Source organism: Phyllobates terribilis, unplaced genomic scaffold (assembly GCF_046119375.1).
Source record: "Phyllobates terribilis strain yellow unplaced genomic scaffold, ASM4611937v1 Scaffold_9__5_contigs__length_417890890, whole genome shotgun sequence".
In the NCBI taxonomy this organism is placed as follows: domain Eukaryota; kingdom Metazoa; phylum Chordata; class Amphibia; order Anura; family Dendrobatidae; genus Phyllobates; species Phyllobates terribilis.
The window spans coordinates 380582418-380595648 of record NW_027362769.1 but is presented as its reverse complement, the minus strand read 5'-3'; the positions used below and the strand labels follow the sequence as shown (position 1 = coordinate 380595648).

At 40.5% G+C, this 13231-nt stretch overlaps 1 protein-coding gene across 3 annotated transcripts in view; it reads right to left on the bottom strand.

Moving 5' to 3' along the window:
* The window catches only part of SREBF1 (sterol regulatory element binding transcription factor 1), a 29604-nt gene that overhangs the window by 5451 nt on the left and 10922 nt on the right, over positions 1 to 13231 (bottom strand). For 2 of the 3 annotated variants that reach the window (XM_073648488.1, XM_073648487.1), the window contains exons 12-18: positions 12987 to 13155; positions 12729 to 12837; positions 11655 to 11764; positions 11093 to 11225; positions 10835 to 10997; positions 3714 to 3908; positions 3513 to 3624 (exon numbers count right to left, since the gene is read on the bottom strand). In XM_073648488.1, the coding sequence (XP_073504589.1) occupies positions 3513 to 3624; positions 3714 to 3908; positions 10835 to 10997; positions 11093 to 11225; positions 11655 to 11764; positions 12729 to 12837; positions 12987 to 13155 (991 nt within the window). Of the gene's footprint in view, positions 1 to 585; positions 1250 to 3512; positions 3625 to 3713; positions 3909 to 10834; positions 10998 to 11092; positions 11226 to 11654; positions 11765 to 12728; positions 12838 to 12986; positions 13156 to 13231 lie in introns of those variants that run through there. The other variant, XM_073648490.1, reaches the window with a different exon arrangement.

Sequence of the window (13231 nt, the reverse complement as noted above, 5' to 3'; positions counted from 1 at the left end):
TCCACTCCTTGTGAATCTCCCCCAAATGTTTGAATGGCCTTTTCTTAACAATCCTTTCAAGGCTGCGGTTATCCCGGTTGCTTGTGCACCTTTTTCTACAACACTTTTTCCTTCCACTCAACTTTCCATTAATATGCTTGGATACAGCACTCTGTGAACAGCCAGCTTCTTTAGAAATGACCTTTTGTGGCTTACCCTCCTTGTGGAGTGTGTCAATGACTGCCTTCTGGACATCTGTCAAGTCAGCAGTCTTCCCCATGATTGTGGAGCCTACTGAAACAGACTAAGGGACCTTTTTAAACGCTTAGGAAGCCTTTGCAGGTGTTTTTTGTTAATTATTCTAATTTACTGAGATAATGACTTTTGTGTTTTCATTGGCTGTAAGCCATAATCATCAACATTAACAGAAATAAACACCTGAAATAGATCACTCTGTGTAATGACTCTATATAATATAGGAGTTTCACTTTTTGTATTGAAGAACTGAAATAAATTAACTTTTTGATGATATTCTAATTTACCGAGATGCACCTGTACATATAATTTATTTTCGAGTCATAATCACAGAGAGGCAGCTGCAGTCAATTCTTCATTTCAAAATGATTTAATAGAAAGGCCAAACGCCAGATATATAATATAATATATATATTTACAAGCACTCTAACATGACGTCTGCTTCCATTAAACACAAAGTATGAATGTGAAAAAGCTTCCGAGCTCGGACGATCAGCTCTTCTTCAGGTCTCAATGACAAATTTAAAGTTGAAAAAGGGAGAGAAAAAAACACTTAAAAGGACCGCTCCAGGCTAAAGTGATCCACAGCGTCGGCCTAGTGTAGGGCCCGGAGGGGGCGGAGCCTGACCATGATTACCAGTTGAATCTTTGTCATGCTCCGCCCACTCCTGTCTTGTGGCAGGAAAATGGCGGCTTCCGTGCAAGCGAGTTGGTTCCATCTGTCCCATACAAATAATTCATTTTCTGTGCTTTCGGGGGGCTGCATTGCAGCCGAACATATTAAAATAAAAACGAAAAACCATAAAAACTGAAGATATTGCAATAAGTGTTTCTCTTCTACTAAAAAATAAAGTCCCTTCCGTGTCGACTTCCTGCACAGACGCCTCTCTCTCTGCTCCCAAATGTTCACCACGCCACAAGGGGCACAATAGTAGGACCCCCGCCAAGTACAAGGACATTTACTGACAGGGCAGGGTCGGGAGGGTCACGCTGCAGCTGACAAGCCGCGCTAAATCTGTAAATGAAAGAGAAGTAGCTTCAGTATTAACTGCACCGCATATATCTGCCCCCATCACCAGTATCGGGCACATGCATTGCACACTATAAACATGGGGGCCGCTTAAATGGGGAAATCCCACCCAATATTGGATCCAATCAGTATCCATAGAGAAATGCAGCAATAATTCACTTTCTCATGGTCAAGAAATGCAAAATCCATGATGTGGCACCACGTTTCCAAAGCATGGTACCTCCTTTGCGTAATTGCAATCAAGAGGGAACTCCTTACTCGCTATTCCATATGTTCCTCATGCTAAATTAGCTTGAATGTCAGAAAAAGGACCACAGCTAAATAGCAAAAAGCTGCATTAATTTTTTTAATTAAATGCATGTATTTGGGGCTAAAAATTATTTTTACAATTGTGTTTCATAAAAATTTTTGCACCGTTTTGTTAATATAGGCTCTTTGTATCCCAGAACATTCAACTTTTATGTGGTCTGAGGTCATATATCAGCAGAGGAGCTCCGAAAGAGACATGTAAAAGAGTTACAAACTCTGCACCAGACTGTCAGAAGAAGCTCGCTGATGGATTATCAGTCAGCTCATTCTACAACCAGGAATAGACAGTGCAACGTAGAGGCTATAGAAGGAAAACCATGCAAAATTTTTAATGAAACCCAATTGCAAAAATGATTTTTTTTAGATGCAAATCTATGTATTTAAGGGGAAATAAAAAAAAATTAAAAGGGGTGGACAAACCCCTTTAAACTGGACATACACATTAGATCAAAGTTTTAGTTTTTCATTCATTAATGGCTAATCTATGGGATATGCCATGAATGTAAAGTTTGTAGTTTTGCGTGGCGAACTGACAGATTCATTCTATCCTATTTTAAGGCACCCTGGATGTTTTGATGGATTTTTATTGCATATTTTGTGTGAATTATGGTAACAGAAAATCTGGACTTTTGATGTCTTTTTTGTCTTTATGTAGTTTACCGCATGGGTTAATTAATTTTATATTCTGATAGATCGGACTTTTTACCAAATATGTTTTTTTTTTTCTTTATTATTAAAGAGGGAAAAGGGTTTATTAAAATTTTTACTTTTTTTATTTTTTAAAACATTTTTATTTTATTTTATATTTTAATCACCATAGATGGACGGATTTTCAAAGTCCGTTTTCTCCAAACGCCGGCGCGTTTGACGTGCAAGCAATAACAAAGCCAGTGCCCGTAATTTAAGGAGCATGAATCTCCGATCAATAAATTAATTTACAAGATGGGGAAAACCCCTTTTACAGTCGGCCAGACCCAGCGATTTCGGAGAGGGATAGAGAAGGATCAGGCAGTTTTGATTTCAGCATGTCTGATTCTTTTCTTCCCCCCCCCGGAGATAAGCAGAGGAGTCTGGCAGCTTCTTTCTCTCCTCATACAGAACATATGCACGCTCAGCCGAGCTGAGTGTGCATGTCTGGTGGGAGGAGGCTTGCAAGTTTTCAATTTTCTCAATGAATCCCTTTAAATTTACATTTTGGTGAAACTTCTGACATCTATTCTACAAGGTAATGGCGGGTGGAGCAGAAGTATCTGAGTTCAGAGATGTAGAGACGTTCCAGCACAGAGTCTTCCTGCAAAGCATCACGGTCCAAAAAATGAGTTTCATAGTACTGATTGCATCCATTCTTTAATTATAGATTAATTTACTCCCTACTAGCATAGTAATGAATTCAGCCCTCTTTAAAAAATGGCCGCCCCCATATCCACAATGAGTACCAATCTACCAGTATTAATTTTCCTGGTTAATACCCATGCACTACGTGTCATCAAGCAGGGTTACTGCACAGATTCTCCTCTGCCAGGAAACATTTAAGACCCCTTCCAAAAAAATAACTCCCTCTTACCCTTTAAATGTTTCCATTTACAAAGAGAGAATTGATCTGCATTGCCTCTCTGTTATCATGCATCTTTAGGGTCCTTCTCACTAACCCTTTCAGTACATGGGTTTGTGGCACAGCTCGTCATTGGTCAAGTCAGGAAGGGTTAATCAGGAGGAAGTATAAAAAATAATGGCGCAAATAAAAAATAAAGGGACTGACGTCAACCAATCAGGTGTCAAAATTCAATCAAATATGTGATTGGTTGTCAGTGATTGCACCAATTTTTTTTATACAAGAGCGCTCCAATGGCATCAGCGTGGCATGGCTCTAAACCAATGGACATGCCACTGCTGCATCTGATGCTACAAGCTTAAGGTCCATATACAGAGGATAACCTACCTTCTTTACTGGATGGAGCTACCCTCCTACGAAGGCTCCGGTCCAGCAGCTGATGTGTCCTGGTTGGACTGGCACCCGCCATGAGCCGAGCTGTGGCTTCATGAAGAAAGACCTAAGAGATCATAAGAGAGCTGAGATTTACGAGACGCCTCCCTGGACGGTGAACGGGACCGATAATGAGACCGATCACAGGGCACTCACCCTGCGCATGGCGGGCCGGAAGGATTGTGCTAATCTTCGTAAACTGCTCAGATCCAGCTGGAATCCCCTGAGCTCCTGGGGGGATGCGGGGTGTATGTGACCCGGGTGCTGCCCCGCAGAGTTCTGCAGCTGCTGCTGCTGCCAGATGTTAGTCCTGGTCACCAGGAGAAGGTCACACATCAGGAACTGCACCGCCTGAGGCGAGAAAGAGGGAAACCAGGTCTGTAAGAAAGGGACGACCAGAGAGCGATTCCAGCAATCACCTACCTGCCGATGAGGCTCTGGGGAGGCAACATCAGAGGGTAGGCAGACAGCGGCATGTAGTATATAAGGGTAGTCTATACGGCAGTAATGCGGTATATAAGTACAGTCTATACGGCAGTAATGCGGTATATAAGTACAATTTATACGGCAGTAATGCGGTATATAAGTACAGTCTATACGGCAGTAATGCGGTATATAAGTACAGTCTATAGGGCAGTAATGCGGTATATAAGTACAATTTATACGGCAGTAATGCGGTATATAAGTACAGTCTATACGGCGGTAATGCGGTATACAAGTACAGTCTATAGGGCAGTAATGCGGTATATAAGTACAGTCTATACGGCAGTAATGCGGTATATAAGTACAGTCTATAGGGCAGTAATGCGGTATATAAGTACAGTCTATATGGCAGTAATGCGGTATATAAGTACAGTCTATATGGCAGTAATGCGGTACATAAGTACAGTCTATATGGCAGTAATGCGGTATATAAGTACAATTTATACGGCAGTAATGCGGTATATAAGTACAGTCTATACGGCGGTAATGCGGTATACAAGTACAGTCTATAGGGCAGTAATGCGGTATATAAGTACAGTCTATATGGCAGTAATGCGGTATATAAGTACAGTCTATATGGCAGTAATGCGGTATATAAGTACAGTCTATATGGCAGTAATGCGGTACATAAGTACAGTCTATATGGCAGTAATGCGGTATATAAGTACAATTTATACGGCAGTAATGCGGTATATAAGTACAGTCTATACGGCGGTAATGCGGTATACAAGTACAGTCTATAGGGCAGTAATGCGGTATATAAGTACAGTCTATATGGCAGTAATGCGGTATATAAGTACAGTCTATATGGCAGTAATGCGGTATATAAGTACAGTCTATATGGCAGTAATGCGGTACATAAGTACAGTCTATATGGCAGTAATGCGGTATATAAGTACAATTTATACGGCAGTAATGCGGTATATAAGTACAGTCTATACGGCGGTAATGCGGTATACAAGTACAGTCTATAGGGCAGTAATGCGGTATATAAGGACAGTCTATACGGCAGTAATGCGGTATATAAGTACAATTTATACGGCAGTAATGCGGTATATAAGTACAGTCTATACGGCGGTAATGCGGTATATAAGTACAGTCTATAGGGCAGTAATGCGGTATATAAGTACAGTCTATATGGCAGTAATGCGGTATATAAGTACAGTCTATATGGCAGTAATGCGGTACATAAGTACAGTCTATACGGCAGTAATGCGGTATATAAGTACTGTAAGTACAGTCTATATGGCAGTAATGCAGTATATAAGTACAGTCTATACGGCAGTAATGCGGTATATAAGTACAGTCTATATGGCAGTAATGCAGTATATAAGTACAGTCTATACGGCAGTAATGCGGTATATAAGTACAGTCTATATGGCAGTAATGCGGTATATAAGTACAGTCTATATGGCAGTAATGCGGTATATAAGTACAGTCTATACGGCAGTAATGCGGTATATAAGTACAGTCTATATGGCAGTAATGCGGTATATAAGTACAGTCTATACGGCAGTAACGCGGTATATAAGTACAGTCTATAAGGCGGTAACGCGGTATATAAGTACAGTCTATACGGCGGTAATGCGGTATATAAGTACAGTCTATACGGCAGTAACGCGGTATATAAGTACAGTCTATATGGCAGTAATGCGGTATATAAGTACAGTCTATACGGCGGTAATGCGGTATATAAGTACAGTCTATACGGCGGTAATGCGGTATATAAGTACAGTCTATATGGCAGTAATGCGGTATATAAGTACAGTCTATACGGCAGTAATGCGGTATATAAGTACAGTCTATACGGCGGTAATGCGGTATATAAGTACAGTCTATATGGCAGTAATGCGGTATATAAGTACAGTCTATACGGCGGTAATGCGGTATATAAGTACAGTCTATATGGCAGTAATGCGGTATATAAGTACAGTCTATACGGCAGTAATGCGGTATATAAGTACAGTCTATACGGCGGTAATGCGGTATATAAGTACAGTCTATATGGCAGTAATGCGGTATATAAGTACAGTCTATACGGCAGTAATGCGGTATATAAGTACAGTCTATACGGCGGTAATGCGGTATATAAGTACAGTCTATATGGCAGTAATGCGGTATATAAGTACAGTCTATACGGCAGTAATGCGGTATATAAGTACAGTCTATACGGCAGTAATGCGGTATATAAGTACAGTCTATACGGCAGTAATGCGGTATATAAGTACAGTCTATATGGCAGTAATGCGGTATATAAGTACAGTCTATATGGCAGTAATGCAGTATATAAGTACAGTCTATACGGCAGTAATGCGGTATATAAGTACAGTCTATATGGCAGTAATGCGGTATATAAGTACTGTAAGTACAGTCTATACGGCAGTAATGCAGTATATAAGTACAGTCTATACGGCAGTAATGCGGTATATAAGTACTGTAAGTACAGTCTATACGGCAGTAATGCGGTATATAAGTACAGTCTATACGGCAGTAATGCGGTATATAAGTACAGTCTATATGGCAGTAATGCAGTATATAAGTACAGTCTATACGGCAGTAATGCGGTATATAAGTACAGTCTATATGGCAGTAATGCGGTATATAAGTACAGTCTATACGGCAGTAACGCGGTATACAAGTACAGTCTATAAGGCGGTAATGCGGTATATAAGTACAGTCTATACGGCAGTAACGCGGTATATAAGTACAATCTATACGGCAGTAATGCGGTATATAAGTACAATCTATACGGCAGTAATGCAGTATATAAGTACAGTCTATAGGGCAGTAATGCGGTATATAAGTACAGTCTATAGGGCAGTAATGCGGTATATAAGTACAGTCTATATGGCAGTAATGCGGTATATAAGTACAGTCTATACGGCAGTAATGCGGTATATAAGTACTGTAAGTACAGTCTATATGGCAGTAATGCAGTATATAAGTACAGTCTATACGGCAGTAATGCGGTATATAAGTACAGTCTATATGGCAGTAATGCAGTATATAAGTACAGTCTATACGGCAGTAATGCGGTATATAAGTACAGTCTATATGGCAGTAATGCGGTATATAAGTACTGTAAGTACAGTCTATATGGCAGTAATGCGGTATATAAGTACAGTCTATATGGCAGTAATGCAGTATATAAGTACAGTCTATACGGCAGTAATGCAGTATATAAGTACAGTCTATACGGCAGTAATGCGGTATATAAGTACAGTCTATATGGCAGTAATGCGGTATATAAGTACAGTCTATACGGCAGTAATGCGGTATATAAGTACTGTAAGTACAGTCTATATGGCAGTAATGCAGTATATAAGTACAGTCTATACGGCAGTAATGCGGTATATAAGTACAGTCTATATGGCAGTAATGCAGTATATAAGTACAGTCTATACGGCAGTAATGCGGTATATAAGTACAGTCTATATGGCAGTAATGCGGTATATAAGTACAGTCTATATGGCAGTAATGCAGTATATAAGTACAGTCTATACGGCAGTAATGCGGTATATAAGTACAGTCTATATGGCAGTAATGCGGTATATAAGTACAGTCTATACGGCAGTAACGCGGTATATAAGTACAGTCTATACGGCGGTAATGCGGTATATAAGTACAGTCTATACGGCAGTAACGCGGTATATAAGTACAGTCTATATGGCAGTAATGCGGTATATAAGTACAGTCTATACGGCGGTAATGCGGTATATAAGTACAGTCTATACGGCGGTAATGCGGTATATAAGTACAGTCTATATGGCAGTAATGCGGTATATAAGTACAGTCTATACGGCAGTAATGCGGTATATAAGTACAGTCTATACGGCGGTAATGCGGTATATAAGTACAGTCTATAAGGCAGTAATGCGGTATATAAGTACAGTCTATACGGCGGTAATGCGGTATATAAGTACAGTCTATATGGCAGTAATGCGGTATATAAGTACAGTCTATACGGCAGTAATGCGGTATATAAGTACAGTCTATACGGCGGTAATGCGGTATATAAGTACAGTCTATATGGCAGTAATGCGGTATATAAGTACAGTCTATACGGCAGTAATGCGGTATATAAGTACAGTCTATACGGCGGTAATGCGGTATATAAGTACAGTCTATATGGCAGTAATGCGGTATATAAGTACAGTCTATACGGCAGTAATGCGGTATATAAGTACAGTCTATACGGCAGTAATGCGGTATATAAGTACAGTCTATACGGCAGTAATGCGGTATATAAGTACAGTCTATATGGCAGTAATGCGGTATATAAGTACAGTCTATATGGCAGTAATGCAGTATATAAGTACAGTCTATACGGCAGTAATGCGGTATATAAGTACAGTCTATATGGCAGTAATGCGGTATATAAGTACTGTAAGTACAGTCTATACGGCAGTAATGCAGTATATAAGTACAGTCTATACGGCAGTAATGCGGTATATAAGTACTGTAAGTACAGTCTATACGGCAGTAATGCGGTATATAAGTACAGTCTATACGGCAGTAATGCGGTATATAAGTACAGTCTATATGGCAGTAATGCAGTATATAAGTACAGTCTATACGGCAGTAATGCGGTATATAAGTACAGTCTATACGGCAGTAATGCGGTATATAAGTACAGTCTATACGGCAGTAACGCGGTATACAAGTACAGTCTATAAGGCGGTAATGCGGTATATAAGTACAGTCTATACGGCAGTAACGCGGTATATAAGTACAATCTATACGGCAGTAATGCGGTATATAAGTACAATCTATACGGCAGTAATGCAGTATATAAGTACAGTCTATAGGGCAGTAATGCGGTATATAAGTACAGTCTATAGGGCAGTAATGCGGTATATAAGTACAGTCTATATGGCAGTAATGCGGTATATAAGTACAGTCTATACGGCAGTAATGCGGTATATAAGTACAGTCTATACGGCAGTAATGCGGTATATAAGTACAGTCTATATGGCAGTAATGCAGTATATAAGTACAGTCTATACGGCAGTAATGCGGTATATAAGTACAGTCTATATGGCAGTAATGCGGTATATAAGTACTGTAAGTACAGTCTATATGGCAGTAATGCGGTATATAAGTACAGTCTATATGGCAGTAATGCAGTATATAAGTACAGTCTATACGGCAGTAATGCGGTATATAAGTACAGTCTATATGGCAGTAATGCAGTATATAAGTACAGTCTATACGGCAGTAATGCGGTATATAAGTACAGTCTATATGGCAGTAATGCGGTATATAAGTACTGTAAGTACAGTCTATATGGCAGTAATGCGGTATATAAGTACAGTCTATATGGCAGTAATGCAGTATATAAGTACAGTCTATACGGCAGTAATGCAGTATATAAGTACAGTCTATACGGCAGTAATGCGGTATATAAGTACAGTCTATATGGCAGTAATGCGGTATATAAGTACAGTCTATACGGCAGTAACGCGGTATATAAGTACAGTCTATAAGGCGGTAACGCGGTATATAAGTACAGTCTATACGGCGGTAATGCGGTATATAAGTACAGTCTATACGGCAGTAACGCGGTATATAAGTACAGTCTATATGGCAGTAATGCGGTATATAAGTACAGTCTATATGGCAGTAATGCGGTATAGAAGTACAGTCTATACGGAGGTAATGCGGTATAGAAGTACAGTCTATACGGAGGTAATGCGGTATAGAAGTACAGTCTATATGCCAAATTTGATATATTCAATGTTGGCACATATCTAGGTGCACTCAGTGGCTGCTGTATTCTTTGGCTTGCATAACATTCAGGCACAGCTGCTTTTTTATGTCTCTGTGTCAGCAGTGGGGTCCTCCTGGGTCTCCTGCCATAGCGTTACATTTCATTTACATGTGGACGGACAGTTCGTGCTGACACTGATGCCCCCTGAGCCTGCAGGATGCTGGAATTTCTTTGGACCTTGATTGGAGCTGATTATCCACCATCCGGACTATCCTGCAATATAACCTTTCATCAACTTTTCTCTGCCGTCCACGTCCAGGGAGATTAGCTGCAGTGCCATGGGTTGTAAACTTCTTGATAATGTTCCGCACCATGTACAAAGGAACATCAAGATCTCTGTAGATGGACTTGTAACCTTGAGATTGTTGATATTTTTCAGCAATTTTGGTTCTCAAGTCCTCAGACAGTTCTCTTTTCCTCTTTCTGTTCTCCATGCTTAGTGTGGCACACACAGACACACAATGCAAAGATTGAATCAACTTCTCCCCTTTTTATCTGGTGTCAGGTGTGATTTTCATATTGCCTGCACCTGTTACTCGCCACAGGTGAGTTAGAACAAGCATCACATGCTTGAAACAAAGTTGTTTATCCACAATAATGAAAAGGCGCCAACAATTTTGTCCGGCCCATTTTGGGATTTTGTGCGAAATTATATTCCATTTACCTTTTTTTTCTCTGTTTTTTTTTCTATTGTTCCAATACTCACAAAGGAAATAAATATGTGTATAACAAAACGTGTGGAATCGCAATAATTTTATGGGAGAAATACTTCATTTTCTGAAACAATTTCAAGGGTGACAACATGACTATATGTACTTATCCCAGGTCCGGTAGTGACCACTTACATCATCGGGTTCAGGGGTCGGAGGTCAGACGCTGCCTCTGTATTGCACTGCAGATACATTGCACATAGAGAATAGAAAATGCAATGCAACTACAATGCACCACAGCCACAGCGATCGGCGGCCCCTGTACACACTCGGAGTTGTGCATCTGTGAAGGTTTCGCCCCCGTGCCCACTTACCTTATCCACGTTGGCGTTGCTGGAAGGACTGGCGTTCAGGCTGTCCCTGAGGTAGCCGCTGGCCTTCTCACACTGGCCCAGGCTGACCTGCGTGCTGTCCTGCTTCCCAAATAGAGTCCGCACCGCTCTGAAGGTGTACAGAGCAGCTTTTGGTAACACGTTTCTATAGAGGAAAGCAAACATATAGGATTACACGTGACCTCATATACAACACAAACCTATAGGAAATGTATTTGGGCTTTAACCTCTTATACTCACTCTGAGGTATGAAGTGATTTCGGGATGTACTCCACCACCGGGTACAACCTCTGTGCCGCCTCGTCATCCCCCTGCAGCCAGTTAATAGCCACAATAATTATGGAAGCCCACCATTTGGCTACTGGATCTGTCCCTGTGCCGGAAAATAATGAATTCATAAAAAATATATATATATATTAAATTCTGTGAGACAAGCAATTCTACCATGTGACAATTTGGAAAAGTGGGGTAATATCAAATTTATGTTTTGTGTTTTTTTCTTAATATTTTTGCCTTTTTTTTTCCAGTCCCATAAGGGGACTTGAATTTGCAACGTGACGATTCCTGGCACAATACACTGAAATACATAAGTATTGCAGGGTACTATTCCGTCAGCTTCTCTTATTAAGCAATCTAATAGTTTAGTTTGAGCTCGCCTTTAGGCTCGGTTCACACGTTGCATCCGTGGTGCATTTTTTTGCCGCAATTGCAGTAAAACTAGTGTGTGTGTGGTTAGTTTTTTTATGCCGCAACGTGTGAACGCAGCCTTACAGGACCGTTATTGTATATGTGCTGAGCTCACCCGTGACAGCGGCCATACTGGAACTGATGGAGAAGGTGTGATTGGTGACAGCGGCAGCATCTGAGCAACCATTCAGAAGCTGTAGATATTCCAGCGCATCTGAGAACTCGCTATAAAGACGGGAAAGCAAAACCGACGTAAGTGGATATATATAAGAAATATCACAATGGAGGATATATACTCTGCAGAACAAAAAAAACACTACTGACACTACTGAACTGTATTTTTTAAATATATATGTATACATATATATAGATATATACATATATATATATATATACACACACATCTCTCTCTCTCTATATATACGCACACATACACACATATCTATATGTAGATATAGATATATATATATATATAATTACTCAGCCTGTGCATAGTAATGAATTTTTGCAGAATGCTTCATTGCCTTATTTTGCTTTGTTCTCTCCCAAACGGTAAACTGCTTTCAACTGCTGCTCAGCAAGATTCATACATTATTATTATATATAGATTTATACTAAATTAATTTTTCTAGTATGCCTCCTTACCTTATTTCGCTTAATTTTTTCCCAGAAACCAAACTGCAGTGCTGTATCAATACCCAGTTTATGATCCATTAGAAGCTGCTTTTAACTGCTGCTCAGCAAGATCCGTACACTCCATACAAACAGTCGGTGTACAGGACTTTCCCTCTCCGAAATTCCCTGCGACCCAGCCCCTGTGCTGAGAGAAGGAAAGTCCTGTACACCGACTGTTTGAATGGAGTGTATGTATCTTGCTGAGCAGCAGTTAAAAGCAGCTTCTAAAGGAGCATGAACAGCACTGCAGCATGGTATTTGGGAAGTATATTACAAAAAGTCATAACGCAGAGGATATATTTATATATGTGCAGTCCAAGTGATTATTAATCAATTTTACCTGCTTTGGTGCAAATAAAAAAGTAACAACAGGTTCAAGATAACCCCCCAAAAATAGACAATTCCTCTTTCCTTATCCTTCTGGGCTGACTCGTCTTTAGTTTTGCATTTTTTGGAGTAGTGCATGTATAGATAGGTACATGGGGTTAGTAAACCCAGCAACCTATGGACTCACCCCTCGCCTTCCGTCAGAGGTTTGCTTTGTTCCGGCTGGGCTACACAATACAGCGCTTTCTCCAGGAGATGTTCACGGAAAGCCTGAGTCACCTGAGCGAGAGGGTCCACTGCCCGCCCAAAAAAACAAAACAAAACACAAATCAGAGCAAATCCTCCCCAAAAACAAGGCTAAAAAGTATCCCGCTGCTTCAGGGGATCTTAAAAATGGGGCTGCAGACAGTCATAGATTGATAAAGAGGAATGTAAATGTGCTCACCTGCACTGCCCGCTGTACTGTACATTGTGTCCCGTGGGGAGCTCCTGACACTCCAATCACCATCTACAAAAAACCGATGTCCTAGAGGATGGCACAGCCACTGCATGGCGGGCGGGATGCTCACGCTCTGCGCCAAGCACACCTGGCGTGCACTGCAGAGGAAGAAGCGCTGGGAAGAGATGGGGAGATAGGATTAGATCCCAGTGGACAGCAATGTATGTACCCCTATATGATTTTGACCCCCT